The following is a 23,136-nucleotide window of genomic DNA, read 5'->3' as shown; positions in this document are numbered from 1 at the left end:
CACCGGATTAGTCAATACATCAACTAATGAAAAGGAAACAAAATAACCAGCTTTTATTTTTTTAAATATAACAGCAGAGCGAGATAGTCATATTGAAGCTACAAATTATGTGTTAACGAACCATTGAATTACGGAGGACGAAAGAATCTTCTTCGACAGTCAGGTCAACTTCAATCGGATCCTCATGATGTGGTCCCATAACCTCACTCGCTCCCTCTCCAGTCTCCATATTATTCTTCTTCCTCTTTGCTAAGCTGCATATCAGTAAGTGGAAGTTAATTGTTGAATTTAAAAAAATTATGTGGTCATAAAGAGATCTCGAGTTATATGTTAATGTAAGTTTATTATAATAATATCCGCCTACCTTCATCGTTGACATCCTGTAATTTGTCCTGCTCGTTCCCTCCACCGTTGCAAAAATTAAGGTCATTTTGATAGGGAAATTGGAGGTTTCTCAACGAACCAGGAGTGGAATCGGTTGATGATTCTCCAATATGAACAATGGGAGGCTGGTTTATCGGGGATGCATGACCGTCTCCACTTATATCATTTGATAGAGTTATTAAAAATTTCATTGTCACCCTTATTAAAACTTTCGGTCCTGCTATCTTCAAATTCTAGATTGATGAATTCATTCCAACAGTCCTCACCAACGTCATTATCTCTCTCATCTGATTCGCAGAATTGGTTAACTTCGTTATTTTCATTCCGGGTGTATGAGTAATTTGGAGTAGTAGGACGATGATTTCGTTGAGGAGTTGTACGAAATTCTGCATGGATGTATGATTTCAAATTTTTCATAATCGGAGGTTTTTCCTAATTAAATCAGGTTTATATAAATATTAATCTGGTTGTTGCCGTCAATTATATGTTAGTAAAAACCTAAATTACCTTGGTCTTCTGGGAAAACCGTCGGATTGACTTTTTCAAATCGGTTTTGAATGTTCTTCCTCTGTCGATCGTCATCACTACTAATCTTATCTACCTCGTCATTTCCATTATTGATCTCACCAAACGTGGATCTGGCCTTTTCAATCTCCAGTGACAATCGGTAGACAGTAACCATGTTCTTCTCATTGAATATGTGTGCAAGTCCAGTGCAGTCGAACTCGTCTTCTCCCACAAGCTCTTCAATAAAGTAAAAAAATTAATGAGAATATGTTTAAGTCAAATATTTTTATCTTGTAGACTTCTGTAACCTCTAATTGCCGCAAGGTGTTCTTCCTCTGTTGATCCGTCACTTAAAAACGATATGTCACCTACTGTGAATGGTTCTCTGCATAGAAATTGATACTTTGCAACTTTGGCAGATCCATACGTGACACATAACTCCACCTCCTTGGTCCACTCTTGCACACTGAACATTAGTTCAACGTCCTCTGCGTCAACTATGTTTGTTGGTGCAGATGTAGACCCTTCCGGTAAGAGCATAGTAGAGGGTAGACGATATGACAAAACCATAGGTGTTTCTTGTTCGATCTCCAACTCTTCTCTTACCAATGAGATTAACGTGTGTATTCCGTCGTTGGTCTTGGTTAATATATAATGTTCAACAGCGGAAGGATCGCCATGGAATCGCCATTCCCCATCCGAACATTTTGTCCATTGGCCACTAATAACACGTAACAGTTGACCCATCTGTGGATATAAAGATGCAGTAAACTAATACCGAATTAGTTTCATATTTATTGAAGCTAACGACAAAATTACGAAAACAATTATTACCAGGAATGTCTCCGTCAACCCAAGTAATTTATTACTTTTCAGCTTCACAGTAGTTGAAGTACTGACGTATTTATGCTTATTATTTGGATGATGTGTGGGTTTTCAGGAGGTGGAGTTAAGGTCTATATAAAGAGAGTTTCTGGGTACTATTTCGCCCATACATACACAACCATTTACATGCGTATCTTCATAGAATCACTTCATTTAATGCTCCTACCCTACCTACATGTTGGGTATATTGTAGACATTATGATTTGACAATTGGAATAAGAGACCGAAAATTATTTCTAAAATAGTCAGTCCACAAATTTTTATAAATATCTACTACCTCAATTATTGGTTTTAATCCGGTTACGTACTCAGTTGAACCAATTCGAAGTTATAAATTGGTTACCTATATGGGTAGTGAACTACTATCAAAACCGTTTTGATTTATAATTGGTTCAATTTATCCGGTTTTGTGCTTCATATTTCAGTTAAAACCAATAAATATTAATAGTACCGGTTATGACCTTGGTTTACCCGCTTATGACCTTGGTTGAAAACATAACCGGTCTTATTCTTATTGTAACCGGGTACATATTATCCCTAATTAAACCAAAGTAAACCTGTTGTTCAATATTTATGTAATAAAATACGAAATAAGAGGTTAATATTCCTATAATTGATGATCTATAATTATAATTTCCTATGTATCATTGTCTCTTTTAGTTTCATTTGATTATATTACTTAAGGTCAAGACCTGTAACATTAAGAAAAAAAATGGAACTATACGACCACTAAACTTTTCTGCTAACCGGTTTCCTTCCTTTCATTTGATTCTATAACTTGGGGTCACTTCGTTGGCCTTCCATAACTTGAAAAAATCACTTCCAACTGTTACCACCAAAGCTTGCCACGTCGAAAGGGGATATGAGTGGTAAAGAGGATAGGATGTAATGGGTATGAAAAAATCACTTACAACTGTGAACACCAAAGCTCGCCACGTCGAAAAGGGATACGAGTGGTAAAGTGGATAGGATGTAATGGGGTTATAATACTCCAAAGATGAAATGGTGCTACATACATTTGATAGTAGGGTTTACCCACAATTTGCAAGTCGCTATATATACATGACAAGCGATGTACCACAAAAATTCATTCCCCTTTTCATATGGCAATAAGTCATAATATACCTTTCTTCTTACTAAACAATTTCCATTGTGTCTTCAACGGGATAACGGCTCACTCATTACTGTCAATCTTCATCTTTCTCTCGTAGTCATCGGATGTTATATAGTACTTGGTAGAATTTACATGAGAGTGATTGTAATATGTGTTCCCGCTATCCCATTTAAGAGTCGATGTATCTGGGAAAGAAGCTTCTAAGACGGTTCTTGAAGAACACTGTTTAACTAGGAGAAATAAGAGGACACGGGGTTTGGGTTGATGATTTGAGAATGGCTTTAGGGGTTAGTGTCGATCACGAAGTTTGGGTTGATTGATTCAGGAAGGTTTAGGGTATAGTGTTGGACACGGGGTTTGGGTTGATTGATTTACAATGGGTTTAGGGTTTAGTGATGACCCGGGGTTAGGGTTGATTATTTTTATATGGTTTAGGGTATAGTGTTGAATAGGGGGTTGGGTTGATTATTTGATATTTGGTTTAGGGTAGAGTGATGAAAATTGAATTTTGGTTGATTGGTTGAGGAAATGTATATAGGGTTTAGTGATTTACGACCAAACTTTAGCATCACCACAATACTGAAATTGAAATTCTATGAAATCTTAGCCACCGTTATTTTATAAACATTAACACCATATCCGTAATTCCTACATTTTAAGCCGGATTAGTTTGTGTCGACATGGTTTATAACTAAGGAGGAGGTTAGGTGGGGTGATTACCGGAAAATATTTTAGCCCTGCTCCTAAATAGTTTAAGTGTAGTAAGTTGTTTGTAAGAACAGGTTATGGGATGATAGAACGGATATTTTAAAGAACAGTGATTAGATTTTGTAAACGAATAAGCGTATGTAATATATTCCACTTAGGTAGAACAGATGTTATATATCTACTATTTACAGGCCTATGGTTTAGATATGTGTCTTACAGGGAATCCACATGGAGCTGTGTCAGACTATGGCAGACTATGTCAGACTGTCGAGATTAGAATATTTGGTATTTTGTATGGTGCACAAAAATTTCTTATTGTGGCTGTGATATGATAAACGTATGATTACTTTGTAGAGTGTGACAAATAGTATGTGATGTTTATCCTGATTTAAAAATGTCTATTTATATATTGGGAATATATGTTCATTGAAGGAGTTTTGAAAACTGGATAATGTTCTTTGACAGACGACAAAAAGCATATAAAACCGGTTTTTCGTTTTCCAATGCTGAAATAATATAACAACACCACCGTCTTAATATAATATATTGGGATTAATGGAACTATATTATGTTTTGTATACTAATTAAATAATCGTAATATTATATTGGAAGTATTTCAAATTGAATATGTACTATTAAGGCGTTGTTCGGAATTTGAACTGAAAATGTACCATTTGAAGAAGTATTTTGAATCTGGAATATATTCAGTAAACCCAGACAATTGAAAATATAACCGGTTATTCCTCATCTACATTTATCCATTATTTTAAGGTCACCAATTTATGATGACTAATATCTTTCGATTAAATTGGGTTTCATATTAACACTTACTAATACATTTGCCTTAATAGTAGACACAAATTTGTGTCCAATTTACTGAATAGGAGTTCAAATAAAGTAGTACATAAACCGATAAACGTTTCACACTCGAAATACAAAATAGTTTGCGATCGTAGTTGCTTGCATTCAACGAAATAGATAAACAGTAGATAAACAAACATTTCTTAGATATAAGTTGTGAGAATTTCAGATATACTTCTTACTTCACTCGACTAGTCTTCTACAGCTTCTCATGTAGTTCATACAACATCACCACAAGTCTTTGCGCTTCTTCCTTGAGAGTAGTAGGAGTGATAGACCTGCAGATTTCAATCCCAAACCTTGCATGCGTTTGCATGAGCAATATGGATGTTAGGGCAGAGTGTGAGCGGTTGCTGTTATGACGCACCACATTAGGCCTCTCTATCACAACAGCAGGATAAGAAGCAGTAGTGGAGAGCACTCCGGTACGCCTCAAAAGTGGGGGGATCATATCTCTGAAGGGTTGGAGTTGTTTCGCCAATTCTTCATCAGACCGGAGCCCCATATTGCACTCAAGAACAGTTAACTTCCACGCTTTCAGGTCGAAACACACAACAACCCAGTCTTTGTTCCCTAGATCAAACGGAAAGTAGTGATGAGTGAAAGGTGCCATTGTCGGCTCGTCCTGACCAAGATAGTGAACAAGATCTTTGGGAAAATTATATGACTCTTGTGATCTTGAACGCTCAAACTTTGGATAATGCTTCAACAACAACACAACATATCTGGTGTCAAGAAAGTTGGGACTTCTCTCACGGCTACAATTCGGTGCACTGTTGTATGTGGTCCGTACAAACCTCACCAAGATATCAATAATCTGTATATTTAAAAACAAAACAGGATTCAAAATGTATATCCACGATTGTAGCTGAGAAAACTGAATATAAAGAAGACATACCCTAGCTGGTAAGGAACGGCTGAGTTCTACGATTCCCGTGATGTCCTTGGAAGTTACTGCCAGCCCGGCAACATTTATAACACTTATATATTCAAACAAAAACATATTTAACAATAGCGTATTAGATATCCAGGTTTTCAAATTATTACAAAATATATAATATAAGAGGCATTGAGGTAACTTACAAGTTGTTGCTTAGTTTACCAACGAGCTTTGTGTATTTGGACATTACCAAATCAGGGCAGGAGTATGCAGTAAAAAAAGGGTCGGCTTCACGAGCTCGGGCAAGTGTATCATCCCCACTTTCAATCTCTTGTACATGTTCACCTGGAACCACCTTACTGCGTTTGCTTTTAGGACTTAGTGGAGGATGTGACGGGTCGTCTGTTGCTTCTTCTTCCCTATGTTCTGGAACTGTGTCAATCATATCTTCTGTGGCTACCGGAAGCGATGGATATGGAGATGGAGCCTGTAAAATGGCGGTTGTTGTGATTTCTTCTGTGGCTACCGGAAGCGATGGAGATGGAGCCTGTAAAATGGCGTAGGTCATACCACATTCATGCTTATTATATTGACAATGAATTAACATACCACAGTTTTCGAGCCACCAAAGTTAGTCTCAATATTGTCTGAACCATAGTGGACATTATGAGATCCTTCTGACAGCTCTCCAATGATCTTACGTGAAACATTGGCCCCATTCACCTCTGCTCTTGACTGTAAATTGACACACAACATATTTAAATTGATTAACATATTTAATAACTGAGGACAAACATACATAATGAAATTTATTGGCTAAATATCCCCAGATAATAACCTTGGTATCGAATTTGGTTTTTGCACGGTTAACTGAGATATCAAATTATCAAGATAGCAGGTTGATACATTGATTATCGAGTTTTTAAATATTATTTACAAATTTAAATTCTCATAACCGGCACAATAACAAGTCAACATGTTCGAAATCACTTATTACCCCTAACATATTAATTAATTTTCATGTTTGAAATCACTTATACGAAAAACATAGTAAATCCATTTATTGTGGTTAAAATCACTTATACCACTAAAAAATTAATTCATTATACATACCGAGACCATAGAAGATTCTTTGGTGTGGCTATTGGCTGATAAGAAGTCAGCCTCGAAGCCCTGATCATTGTTATTCAAGCGTGAAGTAGAATTAGCTACCCTCCCATGAGACCCCTGTCAATCAACCCCAATCCAAAAACAAAAATATATTGTTATACATATCCGGTTTTACCATCATATGATGGTTGATACCAGTTACTATATATTGGTATCGGATATTACAATCGCAAACGGCAAGTTCTAGTATTTTTCAATTACCTCCAACACTGATGTTGATCTTCTGTCGCCATTGGGTTGACTGTTGTCACCATTTTCTTCCTCATTTACCTCAGTGTTTAGGTTCCCCCCAGGTTCTGTGTTCTGAGGTTTGGGTTGGCCTCACCGTCCATGGAAGACCGCATGATATCATCCTTGAAGGTTTGAAGCTGATTATTGACTGAAACCATGATAGTGGTCTCCAAGGAGTCCACTTGAACAGCCGTTTTTTCGGCAACTGATACAGCTTTGGCCACATTCGCATCAACTCTTTGGAGCTCCGTTTTGAGAATAGACATCACAATGCCTGCAATACGGTTGTCGTCGTCCGTTTCCTTGTGTGTAACCGGGTTATTTTTCCGCTTCTTCTTACCCACCTCCTTTGCTATGTCACGCAATCTCTCAACGTCAAGTTTGGTAGCGCCACCTTTGAACATCGTAGCCGTGAAAGAGTAACCTTCTGCTAGAAGCTTCAGAAGATTATCTACTTTAACGTCGCACACCTCGTCTGCCCATACAAGTATAACGTTATCTATTGGTCTATCCGGATCATCAGGGATAATGCTTCTAACCAAAACCTGAAATATTAAAGCTTAACTGTTAACCAACAACACAAATTTAACAAAAATATCGAGTGTTTGTTATTACTAAAACGGAGGACTCAAAAACATCAACTTACATCAGTTTTTTTGTCCTCTTTGCGAGCATGCCCGGGGCTCAGTGTCTTTTGTTTGTTCCTCTTCTTCACGATATCATCTCCATCGTCGCTGCTATCGGAATCAGAAGATGCACAAGTCTCCAAGACAACTTCGGTTAGAGATGGTACAGCCTCTACCATAACCAGTTGTAGTGCCAATGCAAACCCTTTCAGTGCTATTGTATCATTGGAGAAGGCGACCTCGTCTCTTTGCTTTATACTACCCATAAGCATTTCAAAAGCTAGGCGACCCCACGGATACGAAAAGAACTGGTCGAGATCTTTTGTTGCCTCAGCATGTTCTTTCATCATCTTCATTTTGAGGTTTGTGGAGAGGAGGACCGAAGAGACTATCGCGAGACAAGCCACCTTAATCCTTATGTCTGAATCGGTTATCGTTTTTTTCCTTAGCATCTTTAGGGCCGTCGAAACCCGAATCTCCTCTCTGTTCCCAAATAGCTCGGCCCAATAAGGTTTCTCCTTCATCTTCGACTTTGACTTCACCTTCGTCTTCTTCGGGTATTCACCGCAGTGGAGACCGGTTACAATCGCGAACTCGCGAAGAGAAAATTTTATCGGTTTCCCCGCAAACCGAAACCAAGCCTCATATTTTTTCTCCACCTTCAACTGTCTAGACAACATGTATCTAGCAAATCTACCCGAGAAACCCGGTTTCTCCGCGATGTCAACAATCTTACCAAAGGGAGACAAGCGCAATCTCTGGATCTCATCTTCTTCCAGGGAATCTAGTATGTGATTGATAGCCGTAGAGGATTGGTAGGTAAGAACTCTGACACCTACCGGTTCATCGCCCGCCGCAAACATCATCTCCGGAATGGGAAGGGGAGGTTCCGCAGGATCGCGAACTGGTTCATCGCGGTTGGGAGATTCGTCCATTTTCTGGACTTTTTTTCTTTTGGTGAACTTCAAAGTTTGAAGGTGAGAGAGTAATGAGAAGATGTGAGAGATGGCGTTATGTTCTATGGGAAACTCAAAAGGTTTTAGCATCTTTTGAAACAAAACCCTTCGTAATAATTACAGTCTCCTGCATTAAACTGACAACACGTAAAGTTCAGAGGCTGCTGCAATAGGCTGACCAGGAATAATTAAATAATGCGATTATTTACATTTTTATAACATTAGGATATTGCAGTTCGATCAAAGGTTCTCTAAAATATAATCAGGCCCACTTAACAATTTAAAAGCCCGTAGTATATAACCGTTACACGGCCCATGCTTAATTTGTGAGCATACGATGGCCCATTACTGAATTTGTGATCATTATTTTGAAAATAATGATCTCATCTTCAAAAATATCTTCTTCTCTCCTTTCTTAAAAATATCTTATCATCTGCGAAAATATCTTTTTGTTAATAAAATATTATAAAAGCACTAAAATATCTTCCTCTCTTCTCTTATGTTCATCACTTCACATCGCCAAAAATAACCGGTTTTCAATCTCTGTTGACTTTTTCAATAACCTGTTATATCGTCAAAACTGCCGGTTGCAGGTTACTCAATTTTGCCATACACGTGACTTCTCAAGGACAGAATCGTGAAGCCGTGCGTTAAGTTACATGGTTCTCCAATTAATAAAAAATTTGCACACTTCTGCAAATACCATCCAAAATTTTGATATTGAGCTAAATAGGCCTTATATATAATATATTTCAAAATAAAATGAATCATTCACAACTTGAGATTTAGTTTTAGAGTCTCTCCAAATTATCTAAGAATTTCTTAAATATTTATCTTGTTTCCTCTCTTATTTTTTTTTTTGGTAATCCTCTCTTATTTTATTTGCTTTCTTGATTTTTTATTTTTCACGAAAAAACTTAATAAAAACTTAAAGTGATACTCCCATTATATAAAAATTCTTTACAGAAACCAAATAAAAGTAAATATCACGTGGAGGAGACTTGGATTCCTTGTTTATGAACAAAAAATTCAGTCTTACCTTGTTTTTGAACAAAAATTCCGTCTTCCTTCCTTTTTCAAAAAAAAAAAAAGATTCCGTCTTCCTTATTTTTGAACAAAGATTTCGTCTTTTTTTTTTTGAACTTTTGATGAAAGTACGTGCATGCATCTCTGTACTTCTTCTTTTCAGTCTTTTTAATTAAAGTTGATGGGATTGGCGAAGCCACGTCGCCCATCAATTTAAATCAACACGTGCCTCTATTAATGGAAATAGAAAAAGTCAAAAATCAGGAAAAAACAATTCCAACGACGTGTTCACTAGTATTCACATATTTCAAACGTTCTGAAACCAAAACGTCTACTAAGTCAAACAATAATGTTGTCCATTTTTTCTCTTCTCGTTTTGGGTAATTTTACCACGTATAATTGCTTCCTTTCAAAAGAATCGTTAAAGCTTCAGTTTGACCTATAATCTATATGTACTATTTGACCAAAAAAATAATCTATATGTACTAATGAATAATTCATCTGCATATATTAGTTGCATATATCCTATTTTCTCAAAAGCCCCGCCCATATTTTAAACAAATAATAATAATTTTCTAAATTATATTATATTTTAAAATAAAGAAGTAAAAATAAATAAAAAATAATAGTAATTTCCAAAAACAAATTATTTTAATATTTTAACACCGTCAGCGAAACACTAAACCTTAAACACTAAATCTTAAACGTTATACTCTAAACCTTTGGGTAAACCATAAACCATATGGTTTAGGATTTGTCCACGCGTTTAGAATTTAGGATTAAATATTTAATTTTTTAAGATTTAGTGTTTAGTGTTTATTATTTAAGATTATGATTTATCAAAAGGTTTAAAGTTTATCTAAAAATATAGGGTTTAGTATTTAGTATTTAAAATTTAGTATTTAAGATTTATGGTTTAGTGTTTTTCTGGCAACCATTACTATTTTTATTCATTTTATTTTTATTTTTTATTTTAAAATCATAATATAATTTGACAAATATTTTATTTCATTTTTAAAAATATTAAATATAAAATAATAAAATATTATTAGTTGATGAATCTATGGTTTAGCCTAGAGAGTGAACACAAGAAAAACTCTTTTAAACATATATAAATAGAGTGTGTTAAAATACCTTTAAATGATTTAATTTATATAATTTATCCATCCCAAAGTATTGGATACAAATACAATAAATTTACTACATTTTGTTAGCTTAGTAACCAATGCAGATCATATATATATATATAGATATATTAAGAAGATAACTATATCCAAAACATTGAGATTTATGAAATCAATCATTTTTGACATAAATATTAATGAATATCTTTTTTTAATAATCTGAAGATGAAAAGATATGCATATTATTATAGTAGTTAAAGTCTAGAAAACAAAACAAATGTTTCCAGACTAGTTATGACCTCGGGTGTGGTTGGCACCATTGGTCAGATTATCAGAAAACTAGTCGATTGGATCTCGATACTTCTGGATTATAAAAAAATAAACTTGTTTTGACCTTTTCTCGAAAAAACTAGTTTTGACCATATCTCATAATCGTTGTATCAGTTGGCATTTGGTTCAACGTCAGTAAATTGATGGTGTTGATAAAAAATATATCAAATTTCAATGACTACAAACGGAATATTAGTTTGAGGATAACATCGAGATAGTGAGGTTATTTTGCAGGTGAATATTCAATATCTCGCATTATTTGCATTGATATGTTTATTAACATACGTTGAACATTTTCTTACTGGTTAGATGCTAAGCAATTCGGTATATAAAAGCATAGAGCACAGAGTGATCGTGAACCCTGCAAAAGAGAGGTTGTCATTGGCGTTTTTCTACAACCCAAAGGGTAATGTTCCGATCGAGCCACTGAAGGAAATAGTGACCGTAGATTCACCAGCTCTCTACACCTCCACGACCTACGATCAATACCGTCAATTCATTCGTACGCAGGGTCCACGTAGCAAATCACATATCGAAGAACTTAGATCCCCTCGATAGTGGAATGTGCTTAGGCAAAATCTATATAATGAATTGATGTCTTTTTGTCTATATAATGAAGCCCGCTTTTCTTTTTGTGTTAAATAATGAACTATTTATTGTGTTGTTATGTACTTATGTGATAATGGTTACAATATACCTGAATAATTAAATGTTATTTTCTTATAATAGTAAACTACGTACGCTCTTATTTTTTATCTTCCTCTTTTATCAATTTTCTATATATTAAAAGATAAGCATTTGTAATTAATGTGTTTACAGTATATTTTTTGAATATGCTGATGTATCGCCTTCACAATCATTTGACATTTAATGCGTTCACACACTAAGTTTTTTAACAATACTCGAGACAATTTAATGAGTTCGCATTCTATTTTTCCAATAAACTTTTTTGGTTCATACATTTAACATTTGTAATACTGAATTGAAATTATTTAAAATTCTCTGTATACAACTACTGAAAAATATCATTTAAAAAAAATCATTAAGTTTCGCATCAACTAAAATACCGTCGACATTTTCTGCACTGTTATTTTTTATCGCTCACTTACCAAACACTTCTTATTGTACCGTCAAATTTGTTTTCATCTCTCTACAGAAACTAATTTCATTAAACCTTAAGATTTTAAGTACACACTACCAGTAAAGCTTTAAAGGTTTCCAGATACCTCAATATTCGAAGTTTCTTTTTGTTGGTAGCTAGAGTGGAATTCACACCTTTTGATATATTTCATAAATTGGAGAACGGAAAAGATAACTTGGAATTGTGGTAATTTAAATATTTACTTTTACATTATTTAATTATTAATGTCTTATATTATTATTTTTTAGATTTTGAGAATTTAAATATATTTGAATTTTTGTTAAATAAATATATAATTAATATGTATCCAAACTCGAATCCGAACTGGACCCACAATAATTCAAACCAAATCTAAACCAAAATATAAAAATATGAATATAATTTAAATTTTTAACTCTAAAAACCCAAAATCCAAATAGAACAACTGAATCCTAACGGATATGTAAATGTATATCCCCAAAAAAGCTATACAGCAATATTTTAATATAACATCAATAAATAATTTAATAAATTATTTCATTCTATGCACATCGCGGATTGTTACCTACAATTTTTGTATTTGGTGATTGGAGTTAACTTTCATATTTTGTCCATACGGAGACAGAGTTTCCATGTTGATTAAAAAAGGTTTAATCAAATTTATTTATGTTGGTGTCAAAAAAAACTATATTTCCAGCTAACAAAAAAAATTCATGAAAGGATAGGTAGAACAAGAAGATAACATTAAAATTTTATTTTAATTTTCTACTGTTTGTGTTGTTTGATTTGTTTACGTTTTTAGGAACTAAAATTAGTACGCAAAAATCACACAATTTTCAAAGTCATCTTCCTCCATCCCTTTAACTCAGTAAAGACATCGCATAATAAGTAGATTTCTTTATCAAAGTCTTTTTTATAGTTTCTCACTATATATAATAATATTATAGCATTGCTAGTGGGAGTATTTTCCCCCCAATAATAATAATTAACATAAATTAAATAAATATAATTAAAACAAAAATATATTTAAACCAGTTACTAAATAACACATAAGCACAAAGTTTCTCATGGTTTTCTGACAAAGTTTCTTAACAAAGAACTGATTCTCTTTTCTTCTCTTTATTTTTCTTGCATTTTATATTTTTCTGTTTTTAATAGATGAGAGGTTGGGTAATAAACCATAACTACTCATGCTCTGAGTATACCAAATAAATAAATTTTAAATAAAAGTATAAATCAACTTTCTTGATTCCCCAAAGAACAAAGTCTCATATTCTTATCTGTCACCTTTTTTTTAAGAGAGAGTGTTCTCATATGTCACATTATTTTCTATTTTTATTGTTTTTCGAGTATTGGGGGGGGGGGGGGGGTGTTGGGGTATTGAATCTGAAATTTGAAATTTTGAAATGATTTGATTTTTAATGAGTTTGTAGATGATTGTAGGAGAATTAAAAAAATTTGATTTGATTTTTGTTAAAACATTCTAGAATCTCATTTAAACAGTGAGATTTGAATTTTTATTTTTATAACTAAGAAACTCTCCTTAAACACTCTAGAAACAATTAAAACTACTATAAAATCTCCAACTTCAATTTTGTTCAATAACAGTGGATTTCATAATGTTATAAAATATCAAGTTTAATAACACTGGATTTTAAAATAATTTTTAAAATTCACGTTTGAATAACAGTGGATTTATCATTTTAATACAAATCACTTAAACTCCTAATTGATTTGGTGTTTAGACATTCTCTCTTACAAATGTTAGCACCTTTGATAGAGGTGTCTAAGTTACAAATGTTAGCACCTTCGATAGAGGTGTCTAAGTAAAAGTATTTTCACAAATTAATAATTAAAGAATTAAAAAGTAGGAAAGAGGGATTAGAACTTGTATCTTAAATAACATGTTTTAAGAATTTCTTTTAATCCTAATAAGACACATGTCATGCTTTATATAATTCATTTTGTTGCAAAAACTAAAATTTAAATACAAAATATCTAAATATTATACAAAATAAAGCTGTTTTAAATTTTGAAAACTAGTCATAAAAATTAGAAAACTGTTTTAAACTTGAACGGCAATCTGTCATTTTTTAAAATTGATATAATATATTTTATAAATAAAAAATCATGTTTATTTAATTATTTAGTTGTTGTTTTATGTGTCTAAAATTATTAAATAATTAACTAATTTTTATTAATAGTAAATATTATCTATTTGTATTTATTAATTAGTAAAAACTATTTACTGACTTTTTATTACTAGTAAATATTATCTATATAGATTTATTAGTAAGTTTATCTTATAGAACTAAAACAAAATAAATTATTTCATATTATTATTATTAAAATGATATCTTCCATACAAAATTTCTAAAAGATTTTCTTATATCTATTAATTAATTAAAATGTACTAATTTCTTCCCAAAAAAACTTTTATGTGATTTCTTATATTTATTAATTAAATTTCGTTTTTATTAAAAATCCACAAAAACTTGGGGTTTTTTTTTCATAAATTGATTAAAATTTTACTTTTGGTTGGTGACCTTACTGAAAATGAACAAAAATAATGAAAAGATCATTTGAAGTTTGAATAAAAATGTATTTGAATTTCTGTTCAATGTATTCCTCATCAAAATTGGAGGATATAGATTTTTTATTCATAAATAAATCAACAAAGAAGGTACAAAATCTGAAGACCGAATAATTCACATTATGTTTTTCCTAAAATGTGGTTAACCAAAAGAAGGTTTACTAAAAATCTTGATTGACAAATAAAGTGATTTTAAAGAACAAAATTTAAATATAAATCTTGATTGTGTTTTTCTAAAATCAAAAATCAAAATCCATTTTAGAATCTGCAAATAATCAACACCAGTCTTGTAGTTTGCCAGTGCTCTCGTCTCCATAATATCCCTAATTTTTCTTCTTCTTTCTGATGGAACCCAAATATTCCTTGGAAATTATGACCAAAGCACACATCAGTATGATATCTGTCTTGCTCGAAACTGAAGCTTGTTTGATATTTATTTCCTCTTGTTTAACAATCTAGATCGGGATGAATGTTAACAGTAATTTTTTCCTATTGTTTTGTTTCTCTCTCTATATATTGTTTGTTCTTATTGCTTTTGTGAAACATTGGCAGGGGCTAATATAGGAGTCTTCTGGAACTTGGACGACAGTCCCATCCCTGACGGTCTCGATCCTACTACTCTTTTGGAGTATATCAAATCGGCTTTGGAAAATATTGGCTACCTTGGTAGACTTATTCAGTTTAGGGCTTATAGCAAGGATAGGTCTGAACTTGATTCGTTCTGTGAAGCTGCCGGAATACATTTACGAGACCGAGGTGAATTACATTTTTTTTCTTTCTCTGGTTTATATATATATATATCTTAATACAAATCTTTTTTTGATATATAGTGTCCAAAGTTGGATATGCTGAAGTTGACCATATGTTGGTGGACCTCCATACCTGGGGACTGTACAATCCGGCACCCTCAAACTTGATGGTAATCTCAAAAAACATCTCAGAAGGAGCGGAGCTATTTGGCGTGCTTGAAGATTTGAAATCGTTGAATTACAATATTCTTGTTTCATCTATTGGTGACGCACCAGAAGACATGGTTTGTTTGTCCACGCACCCGTTTGGTGGAGGAAAGCCTGTCGACCAAAGCATAAGCTTACATGGTGTCTCCAACAAGCTGGCACATGGTAAGCTAGTCGATCTTGTTTGCTTCTGTCTCTTTTATTTTTCTTCTTCTTCTTCTTGATGATATTTGGTGATTTGATTTTTTGCGATCTCTGTTGGCAGTGGCGAACACAGGCGTCTTCTGGAACTTGGATGACTGCGAAATCCCTGATGATGTTGATATCTATCAGAATGTCAAATCAGCTCTTGCAAATCAAGGTTGCCATGGTCAAATGTCAATGTGGGCTTATTGTGAGGAGGCCAAGGAGCCCATCCCTGGTATCACCCTTGTATCCCCAGGTGAGTTTCGTCTTGGTCCTTTGGTTTTAGAAAGCAATAGACTATATTTGTCTTTATTTCATTTTTTTTTTAGCAACGTCTTTATTTCATTTTATATTTATGTATGTAAGCTAAGAGATCTATGTGGTTTTAGGCGATGAAACTGCGAGATTCAAGAAAATGCTTAGGGACATTCTTGTCTGGACGTTGCAAAATCCTATCCAACGTCCGAGAACAACAGTACCCAGCTTGATGGTTATCTCAAAAATCTCAAGGAACATTGAATTTGCCCGCGTTCTTAATATGTTGAGTGCGAGAGATTACAATGTGCTCCTTACGGTTCCTGATGAGAAAGAATATCTATGCTCCGTATGGCTCTATCCACGTCTACTACAATACCTAACAAAGTTTCCCATTTGTACAAGATCGGACAAGAGCTTGCACGGTAAGATCTTATCTCCCTCCCTTTTTCTAACATTTTCTAGACTTTGTATTGTAATTTGTTTACGTGTTCTGTGTGTTTGTGCAACTTCGCAGATATCAAAACATGCATCTTTTGGAACATTACGGGCTGCACAATCCCCAATGATATTCGTCTCGATGAGATAAACCAGAACATCAAATTAGCTATTAAAAATCAAGGTCATCATGGTGAAGTGTCGATCAAGGCTTATTGGCATGGGACAAGTGGCTTATACCAATGGCTCCACGGAACCATCAACTTAGAAAAGAGATGTGAGTTTCTTTATCAAAGTCGCTAACCTGTTTTCGCTTCTTTCTCTTTGATAATGTCTATATATGTAAAAAAAAAGCGTGTTTTTCGTTGATGTAGTGTCAGGTGATCATTTTATGAAACTTGATGCAATGTTTGTGGACATCCTTTTATGGGCAGTGGACAATCCTGCACCATCAAATTTGATGGTAATCTCCGAAACCATCTCACAAGCAACTGAGCTCTCAAGTCTTCTTCGACATTTGGAATCAAAAGGCTACAATATTTTAGTTGCACATGCTGAAGAAGCTGCTTCACCAGTGCTACCTCCTGCATGCTTGGAATGGCGTTTGGATACCATATTTGCTGGAGGGAACCCTATCAACCGTACTAACTACTCACGAGATGTCCTCAATATGATTCAGAATGATCTCTCCTTTCGGAGGAATGACTGCCATGGTAAACTAGTCGTTTTATTGTTCATATGCCATAGTTATTTATTTTGTGGTTTATTAATCTAAATCCATTCTTTATGCGTGTTCAACTTTTTGTGAAACCTGTAGAGGCTAATACAGCCATCTTCTGGGACATCGAGGACTGCCCAATACCTGGTGGTCTGGATCCTCTTATGTTTCTTCAGAATATTAAATCAGCTCTGAATCATGGTTGTCGTGGTAAACTGTCAATTATGGTTTATTGTGACAATAATAGGAGCCTTGATGACTTCTCCCTTAGTGATACCTCACCCATCACCTTGGTACACACAGGTGAATATTCCTTCAATCCCTTAGCACTGTTGTCTTTTATTTTATTTTTATATGTTAGTAGTCGACAAGTAATCTAAACACCTATGTTATTCAGGCGATAAATATGCGAGGATTAAGAAAATGTTTACGGATATTTTTTTATGGACATTGGAAAATCCCCAAACATCAAGCGTGATGCTGATCACGAAAAGCCTCTCGTGGCACATTTCAGATGTTCTTTCTGATGCTTTTGAGTCAAGAAATTACAATCTTATATTCGCAGATCCTTATGCCGTTGGATATGTAGACTCTGTATGGCTTTCGACAAGCTTATTTGGTGGAGGCAAACCTATCGACCTAAAGGAAAGAAAGAATCATAGGTCCCCCATAATGCTTTCATCAGTCTGATGCCTGCTTTTGAAGAATTGCTTATGTGGGTAGTGGAAGGTTACAACTACCAAGGGAGACTGTATAGCTGATGCATGGTTCGACCATAATGCTTTTATATCAGTCTCACTTTGTTTTATGTCCAAAGTCTTTTGAGTTTATGTATGGATATTGACGTGACAATATCAAGTTATAGGATATATATATATATATATGATATGGTCAGCTTTTCCTATCGGTTATTCTTTTTATCCACTATTAGCAAAACATACTTTCATTTGCGCCTTATATTAGAAATCGAATCATTATTTCCAAGAATCATCAAACGTAAACATGTACCTAATATTCAATGATAAAGTTGATAAGTAGACTATAAAACCTATCAAACTAAGCTATCGCATTCGGGTACTAAATATACTTATGATCAGAACCATAGAAAGACAATATAAGCTAAGGTCGAAGACACGTAGATTTTAAAAGAAATCTGAGAAGAAAATGATAGATGCTTAAGCATCATCTGAATGATGCAATTAATCATTAAATTCGTGAAATTTGTTGGAAAACGAAGTCATTGATGTCATGTTGACCCTCAATATTTTACCTGTGGCAAACAAAAATACAGAATAAATATGAACATAGGGATTAAACCTCTGTTTATGTAATAACTTTGTAATGTAATTTGCTTGGTAAAAAAAAATCGAGAAAGGTCTCGCGCAGTTCAAGAACAGATTATAACCAAACCGAATCACTTATTCCGGTTATATTCGGTTAAGAGTTTATTAGTTTCCCCCCACCCATTCCTCGCTGCCGTAACCGTTTAAGAAAAAACTAACACCGGCGACAAATGAACCGCTTCGTCGTCGTTTCAGCTGCCGTCTTCCTCCTCATCTCCGTCGCGTATCTTCCTCTCCTCAACGAACTATGTAATAATAACCCTCGTCGTTAAAATCACAACAATTTGACTTTGATTACGAAAGTTCCCAACTTTGATTGTTTTTTCAACAGATTGGTCAACTCTAACATCTCTTATACCACCGGTTCGAGTCGTCGCCGACTTGCTAGTCACGAATGGAACAATCTTCACCAGCGACAAATCTTTACCCTTTGCCGATTCCATGGCCATTCGCAACGGCAGGATACTCAAAGTTGGAACCTTTACCTCTCTCAAGGTTCACTTCACTCTGTTTCTGACTCTGTTCTTTAGTGTTCAAGTGGTTAATGAACTTGTTTTCTGCTGCTTTACTTTACTAGCGTGAATCTTGAAGTTTGATTAGAATGTTATATACTCATGATTTGGTGAAAGGCAGGAACTTTTAGGAGATGGGACTGTGGAGGTGAATCTGGAAGGGAAGGTCGTAGTGCCTGGACTTATTGATTCACATGTTCATTTGATCTCTGGGGGGCTTCAGGTGACAGCACATACTTGTATATATATATATACGGCCAAGTAAAGACATTGTTGATCACTAACAGTGTACTCTTTTTTTTTTATGTTATTTTGATTGAGCAAAGATGGCACAAGTTGGACTCAGAGGAGTGAGTCAAAAAGAAGAGTTTTGCAATATGGTGAAAGAAGCAGTGCAGAGTAATCTCGTTGATCTTATTGTAATGGTTGTATCTTAAATCCCGAGTTTTCGGTTTTTTTCGGTTCTAGAGATTTAGGACCTGTTCGGTTATTTCAGTTTTTGGTTTGGTGTTGGCAGTAAATTTGTTCACAAAAATAATTTGGCTCCAAAATTTCGGTTCGGTTTTTCGGTTTTTGAGAGCCTAGTGGGTACATTCATTTCATTATTGTTTGTTTTATTAGTAGTGTGAGATTGGTTTGTTCATTAATTATGCTGATTTTTATTCAGATGCAAAAGAAGGCTCATGGATTCTTGGTGGTGGATGGAACAATGATTTCTGGGGAGGAGAGTTGCCCTCTGCGTCATGGATTGATGAAATCTCACCTCATAATCCTGTAAGAGATGAAAAATATGCTGTCAATATAGTTAAACATCACTGCCTTATATTAACTTGTTTCCCTGTTGTTATGTAGGTTTGGTTGGTTAGGATGGATGGTCATATGGCTTTGGCGAATTCTCTCACGCTTAAGATTGCTGGTGTTACCAGTTTAACCGAAGATCCAGTTGGTGGAACTATAATGAGACTGCCTAGTGGCGGTAATGATTTGAATTGTACAGAAGCTTTCTGTGTTGTGGTTTGTATACTAAAATCAAATGGTATTTGCTTTTTATGAATGACCACAGAGCCTACAGGTCTTTTGATAGATTCTGCGATGGAGCTTGTGACTTCCTTTGTTAAAGAAGTCTCGGTGGATGAACGTAGAGAAGCACTTCTTAGAGCTAGCAAGTATGCTTTGACTAGAGGCGTGACAACTGTTGTTGATGTTGGAAGATACTATCCTGGCACTACAGATGAGCTCTCCTGGAATGACTTTCAAGGTGCAGTGGAATTGAATGACTACTCGCTTGCTTACTTTGGTTTTGTCCAAACTCTTTACCTTTTTTTCTATGGTGCAGATGTCTATCTATGGGCTGATTCAGCGAAGAAGATGATGATAAGGACTTGCTTGTTTTTCCCAATCACCACATGGTCACGTTTATCGGTATATGATTTTTTCTTCTTCAAAAGCTTATGATAAATGGAATGAGTATGTGTACAAGCAGTCTTGTGCTCAATCTTCGTTGAACTTCATAATTTTAGGATCTGAAGCTTGAGAAGGGAGCTGTACTGAGTGAATGGTTGTACCTCGGTGGCGTCAAAGCCTTTATTGATGGCTCTCTAGGTTCCAACAGTGCACTTTTCTACGAGGAATATATTGACACACCTAACAATCATGGGTTAGAAGTGATGGATCCTGAGATACTTTCAAACCTCACAATGTCAGCAGACAAGTCAGGGCTTCAGGTGTTTCCATATGTTTACTTCTGTCCCCTTGCATTCCAACAAATTATATAGGTTTTGCTTATTGTCTTTGTCTTTGTATTGTTGATAAAGGTTGCTATCCATGCTATAGGAGACAAAGCAAATGACATGATTCTAGACATGTACGAATCCGTTGCTGCAGCCAATGGAGAACGAGATAGAAGATTTAGGGTGAATATTATTGATCTTTAAATAGTTTCTTTCTATTTACTTAACATCTCTGAGATTACTGCTACTTACAGATTGAGCATGCTCAACATTTAGCACCAGGATCTTCTGCTCGGTTTGGTCAACATCACATTGTAGCCTCAGTGCAAGTAAGTCACTTCCCACCCAGCATCATCAGGGCATTTAGACTTCAGAATTATATACTTAAATCTTAATATATTTAAGGCTCTCTTGAACAGCCAGATCATTTGCTTGACGATGCTGATACTGCTCCTAAGAAACTGGGTTTTGATAGAGCTGAAAAGGAGTCTTATCTATTTCAATCTCTCTTAAACGGGAATGCACTTGTGGCATTTGGTTCAGACTGGCCTGTACGTTTCAAATAACCTCTGCGATATGTTTTCAAACTAAGAACTAAAAGCTTACCTCGTTTGTCTTTGCTTTAGGTGGCAGACATTAACCCGTTGCACAGTATCAGAACCGCGGTGAAAAGAATAGCTCCCAAGTGGGATCACGCTTGGATACCATCCGAATGCATCTCTTTTACCGATGCCTTGACTGCGTAACTGCATTTTCCTCTTCTCTGCCCTTGTTTGAAGTCTTTTTTTTTCCACTTAATTAAGTAACTGCATTTTCGTCAATCATTGAATCTTCATATCATATGCAAAATGGCAGGCATACGATATCAGCAGCAAGAGCAGCCTTTCTTGATCATCACTTGGGGTCTTTATCTCCAGGGAAGCTTGCGGATTTTGTAATATTGTCGACAAGTTCGTGGGACGTGTTCTCCAAAGACGGCTCTGCTTCGGTTTTGGCAACGTATGTAGGAGGCAAGCAAGTGCATCCATGAAGTGATGAATGAGATCTCTGTGACATTAAACAAGGTTTTGTAAAACTAAGTATCTGACAAGTTAGCTCTCTGTTTTGTCTCTGATCCTTGTGAATATATATGTATGGGATATTTAAATAATGTTGGTAATAATAAAAACGACTGGGCACAATCATTTTAAGCAATAACCTCTTACTTCAAAATTGCATAAACTAAAAATGTAATTAGCTATATAGAAAAAGATGAAAAAAACAATTAATCAGTAAGACAAAAGAGTTTCAATGTGATTGGGGAAAACTTGGAGCCCACGCATACGCCCCTCTCCAAGTCCATGGAGTTTCCTAAATTCATCATCCACAATTCCTCTATATTCAACCTTCCTAAACGTCTTTCTCTTCGGATGAATATATATGACATGAAAAGATTCGAATAGCTTGGTCTGCACGTAAATCAACTCACCGGACTCATCACTGCTACCCATCAGTTTAAAGTTTACCCCCAAAACCTGATCATAGTGAGAAAGAGGTAAAAAGATATGATTCGACCATTTGAGCTTCTCTGCATCCTCCAAAACCCACATTGAAATACTATTCCCAATGGAACCAACACAAGCAAACCTTCTTTCATAAGTTATTATCCTCATCTCCCAATATCCATCCCATGGAAGTCTTATCACATACAGCTTTTCAGATCTTACATCAAACCTCATGATTGCTCGTCCTGAGCCAGAACCACCACCAAGTTGGGCTTGATAGTATAGAACACCGTCGATACACTGTCCATAAACAAAAGGCCGATGAGTACAATTGGTTCTTATCCTTCTCCATGAGTAGTTTTTGTTGGATGATCCCAACGTCAAAACCCTACACTCATCCGATGCTTCCTCACCCAAAGGCATGCACACTACTTTGTGTACACAATCTATTGGATCGTATCCTAAAAAGGCGATTATACCCTTCTTCCAGCTCGTGTCTGGTCTAGGTAGATACAAAAACTTCCTCACGTTAGGGTTAGGGTTCCACACTATGGGTTTTGCTGATTTCTGAAAGCAGATCAAGCCATGAACCGACTCAGTTTTTTGTTTAGAGATGAAGGAAATATGTTTTGGGTAGTCCATATGGTAGCTATGAATAGGCTGATCAGAAGAGTAATAGGAATAGGACTCGTTAGGAATATTCTGATCATTATGTTGAGAAAGCGAGAAGACAAAGAGCTTATCACCACGTCCTTTGAAATATAGTAGGAGCCTCGGTTGAGTTTCGAAATTGCTGATGAAATATGGGTCGGTGGTGATTGTGGACCAAAGCTTCGAAACAGAACGAGACCTAGCGACAGCTTTTGCAGGCAGCTTTAAGAATATCTGGGAGATTAGATCGAGAGGTAAGGACGGTGTTGGTTTTACCGACGGTGAAGATTGTCGTCTTCTTCTTCTTTTTCTCGTATTTTTTGGGGCCTTCTCTACTTGTCGCTTCAT

General features: G+C 35.1%; 4 protein-coding genes across 6 annotated transcripts; 2 read left to right on the top strand and 2 right to left on the bottom strand.

Annotated features, from left to right (window-relative positions):
• Window positions 1–4,658: 4,658 nt before the first annotated feature.
• On the bottom strand, window positions 4,659–8,301 carry LOC108851203 (uncharacterized). The gene is made up of 8 exons (XM_057008367.1): window positions 7,387–8,301; window positions 6,849–7,285; window positions 6,711–6,750; window positions 6,453–6,566; window positions 5,949–6,074; window positions 5,543–5,886; window positions 5,358–5,439; window positions 4,659–5,276 (listed from the first exon to the last, which is right to left on the bottom strand). The coding sequence occupies exons 1-8, from the start codon at window positions 8,299–8,301 to the stop codon at window positions 4,659–4,661; spliced, it is 2,676 nt and encodes an 891-aa protein (XP_056864347.1).
• Window positions 8,302–14,769: 6,468 nt separating this feature from the next.
• Window positions 14,770–17,918, top strand: LOC108851201 (uncharacterized). The gene is made up of 9 exons (XM_018624612.2): window positions 14,770–14,906; window positions 15,068–15,271; window positions 15,346–15,636; window positions 15,737–15,913; window positions 16,047–16,337; window positions 16,430–16,627; window positions 16,725–17,063; window positions 17,168–17,371; window positions 17,466–17,918. Exons 1-9 carry the CDS (start codon window positions 14,861–14,863, stop codon window positions 17,756–17,758), a joined length of 2,043 nt encoding a protein of 680 aa, XP_018480114.2. The 5' UTR covers window positions 14,770–14,860; the 3' UTR covers window positions 17,759–17,918.
• Window positions 17,919–18,500: 582 nt separating this feature from the next.
• Window positions 18,501–21,850, top strand: LOC108849180 (protein LONG AFTER FAR-RED 3). 3 transcript variants are annotated; one of them, XM_018622696.2, is made up of 14 exons: window positions 18,501–18,660; window positions 18,743–18,906; window positions 19,045–19,146; window positions 19,250–19,322; window positions 19,591–19,697; window positions 19,776–19,899; window positions 19,987–20,181; window positions 20,260–20,345; window positions 20,444–20,647; window positions 20,738–20,836; window positions 20,908–20,982; window positions 21,073–21,204; window positions 21,280–21,395; window positions 21,509–21,850. In XM_018622696.2, exons 1-14 carry the CDS (start codon window positions 18,582–18,584, stop codon window positions 21,681–21,683), a joined length of 1,731 nt encoding a protein of 576 aa, XP_018478198.2. In that variant the 5' UTR covers window positions 18,501–18,581; the 3' UTR covers window positions 21,684–21,850. The 3 variants fall into 3 exon arrangements, with proteins under 3 accessions (XP_018478198.2, XP_056866021.1, XP_056866020.1); XM_057010041.1 differs by lacking the exon at window positions 21,509–21,850 and having other exon boundaries at window positions 21,077–21,204; XM_057010040.1 differs by lacking the exon at window positions 21,509–21,850 and having other exon boundaries at window positions 21,059–21,204.
• Window positions 21,851–21,921: 71 nt separating this feature from the next.
• On the bottom strand, window positions 21,922–23,136 carry LOC108851200 (putative F-box protein At1g47730). Its single transcript, XM_018624611.2, has one exon. It carries the CDS (start codon window positions 23,134–23,136, stop codon window positions 21,922–21,924), a length of 1,215 nt encoding a protein of 404 aa, XP_018480113.2.

Source organism: Raphanus sativus, chromosome 4 (assembly GCF_000801105.2).
Source record: "Raphanus sativus cultivar WK10039 chromosome 4, ASM80110v3, whole genome shotgun sequence".
NCBI lineage: Eukaryota > Viridiplantae > Streptophyta > Magnoliopsida > Brassicales > Brassicaceae > Raphanus > Raphanus sativus.
Note: the sequence above shows the minus strand (reverse complement) of the source record. Positions and strands in the feature narration are given on the sequence as shown.

Bases quoted from the DNA above. Each gene is read 5' to 3' on its own strand.
- LOC108851203 (XM_057008367.1), bottom strand. From the start codon at position 8,301: ATGGACGAATCTCCCAACCGCGATGAACCAGTTCGCGATCCTGCGGAA. The intron at 6,751-6,848 runs GTCTTCCATGGA...TGGTGACAACAG, and splicing joins TTCAAGGATGATATCATGCG to TCAACCCAATGGCGACAGAA. The intron at 5,887-5,948 runs GTATGTTAATTC...GCCATTTTACAG, and splicing joins TTGGTGGCTCGAAAACTGTG to GCTCCATCTCCATCGCTTCC.
- LOC108851201 (XM_018624612.2), top strand. From the start codon at position 14,861: ATGGAACCCAAATATTCCTTGGAAATTATGACCAAAGCACACATCA. The intron at 15,637-15,736 runs GTAAGCTAGTCG...CTCTGTTGGCAG, and splicing joins CTCCAACAAGCTGGCACATG to TGGCGAACACAGGCGTCTTC. The intron at 16,338-16,429 runs GTAAGATCTTAT...GCAACTTCGCAG, and splicing joins ATCGGACAAGAGCTTGCACG to ATATCAAAACATGCATCTTT.
- LOC108849180 (XM_018622696.2), top strand. From the start codon at position 18,582: ATGAACCGCTTCGTCGTCGTTTCAGCTGCCGTCTTCCTCCTCATCTCC. The intron at 19,323-19,590 runs GTAATCTCGTTG...ATTTTTATTCAG, and splicing joins GGTGAAAGAAGCAGTGCAGA to ATGCAAAAGAAGGCTCATGG. The intron at 20,648-20,737 runs GTGTTTCCATAT...TTGTTGATAAAG, and splicing joins CAGACAAGTCAGGGCTTCAG to GTTGCTATCCATGCTATAGG.
- LOC108851200 (XM_018624611.2), bottom strand. From the start codon at position 23,136: ATGAAGCGACAAGTAGAGAAGGCCCCAAAAAATACGAGAAAAAGAAGA.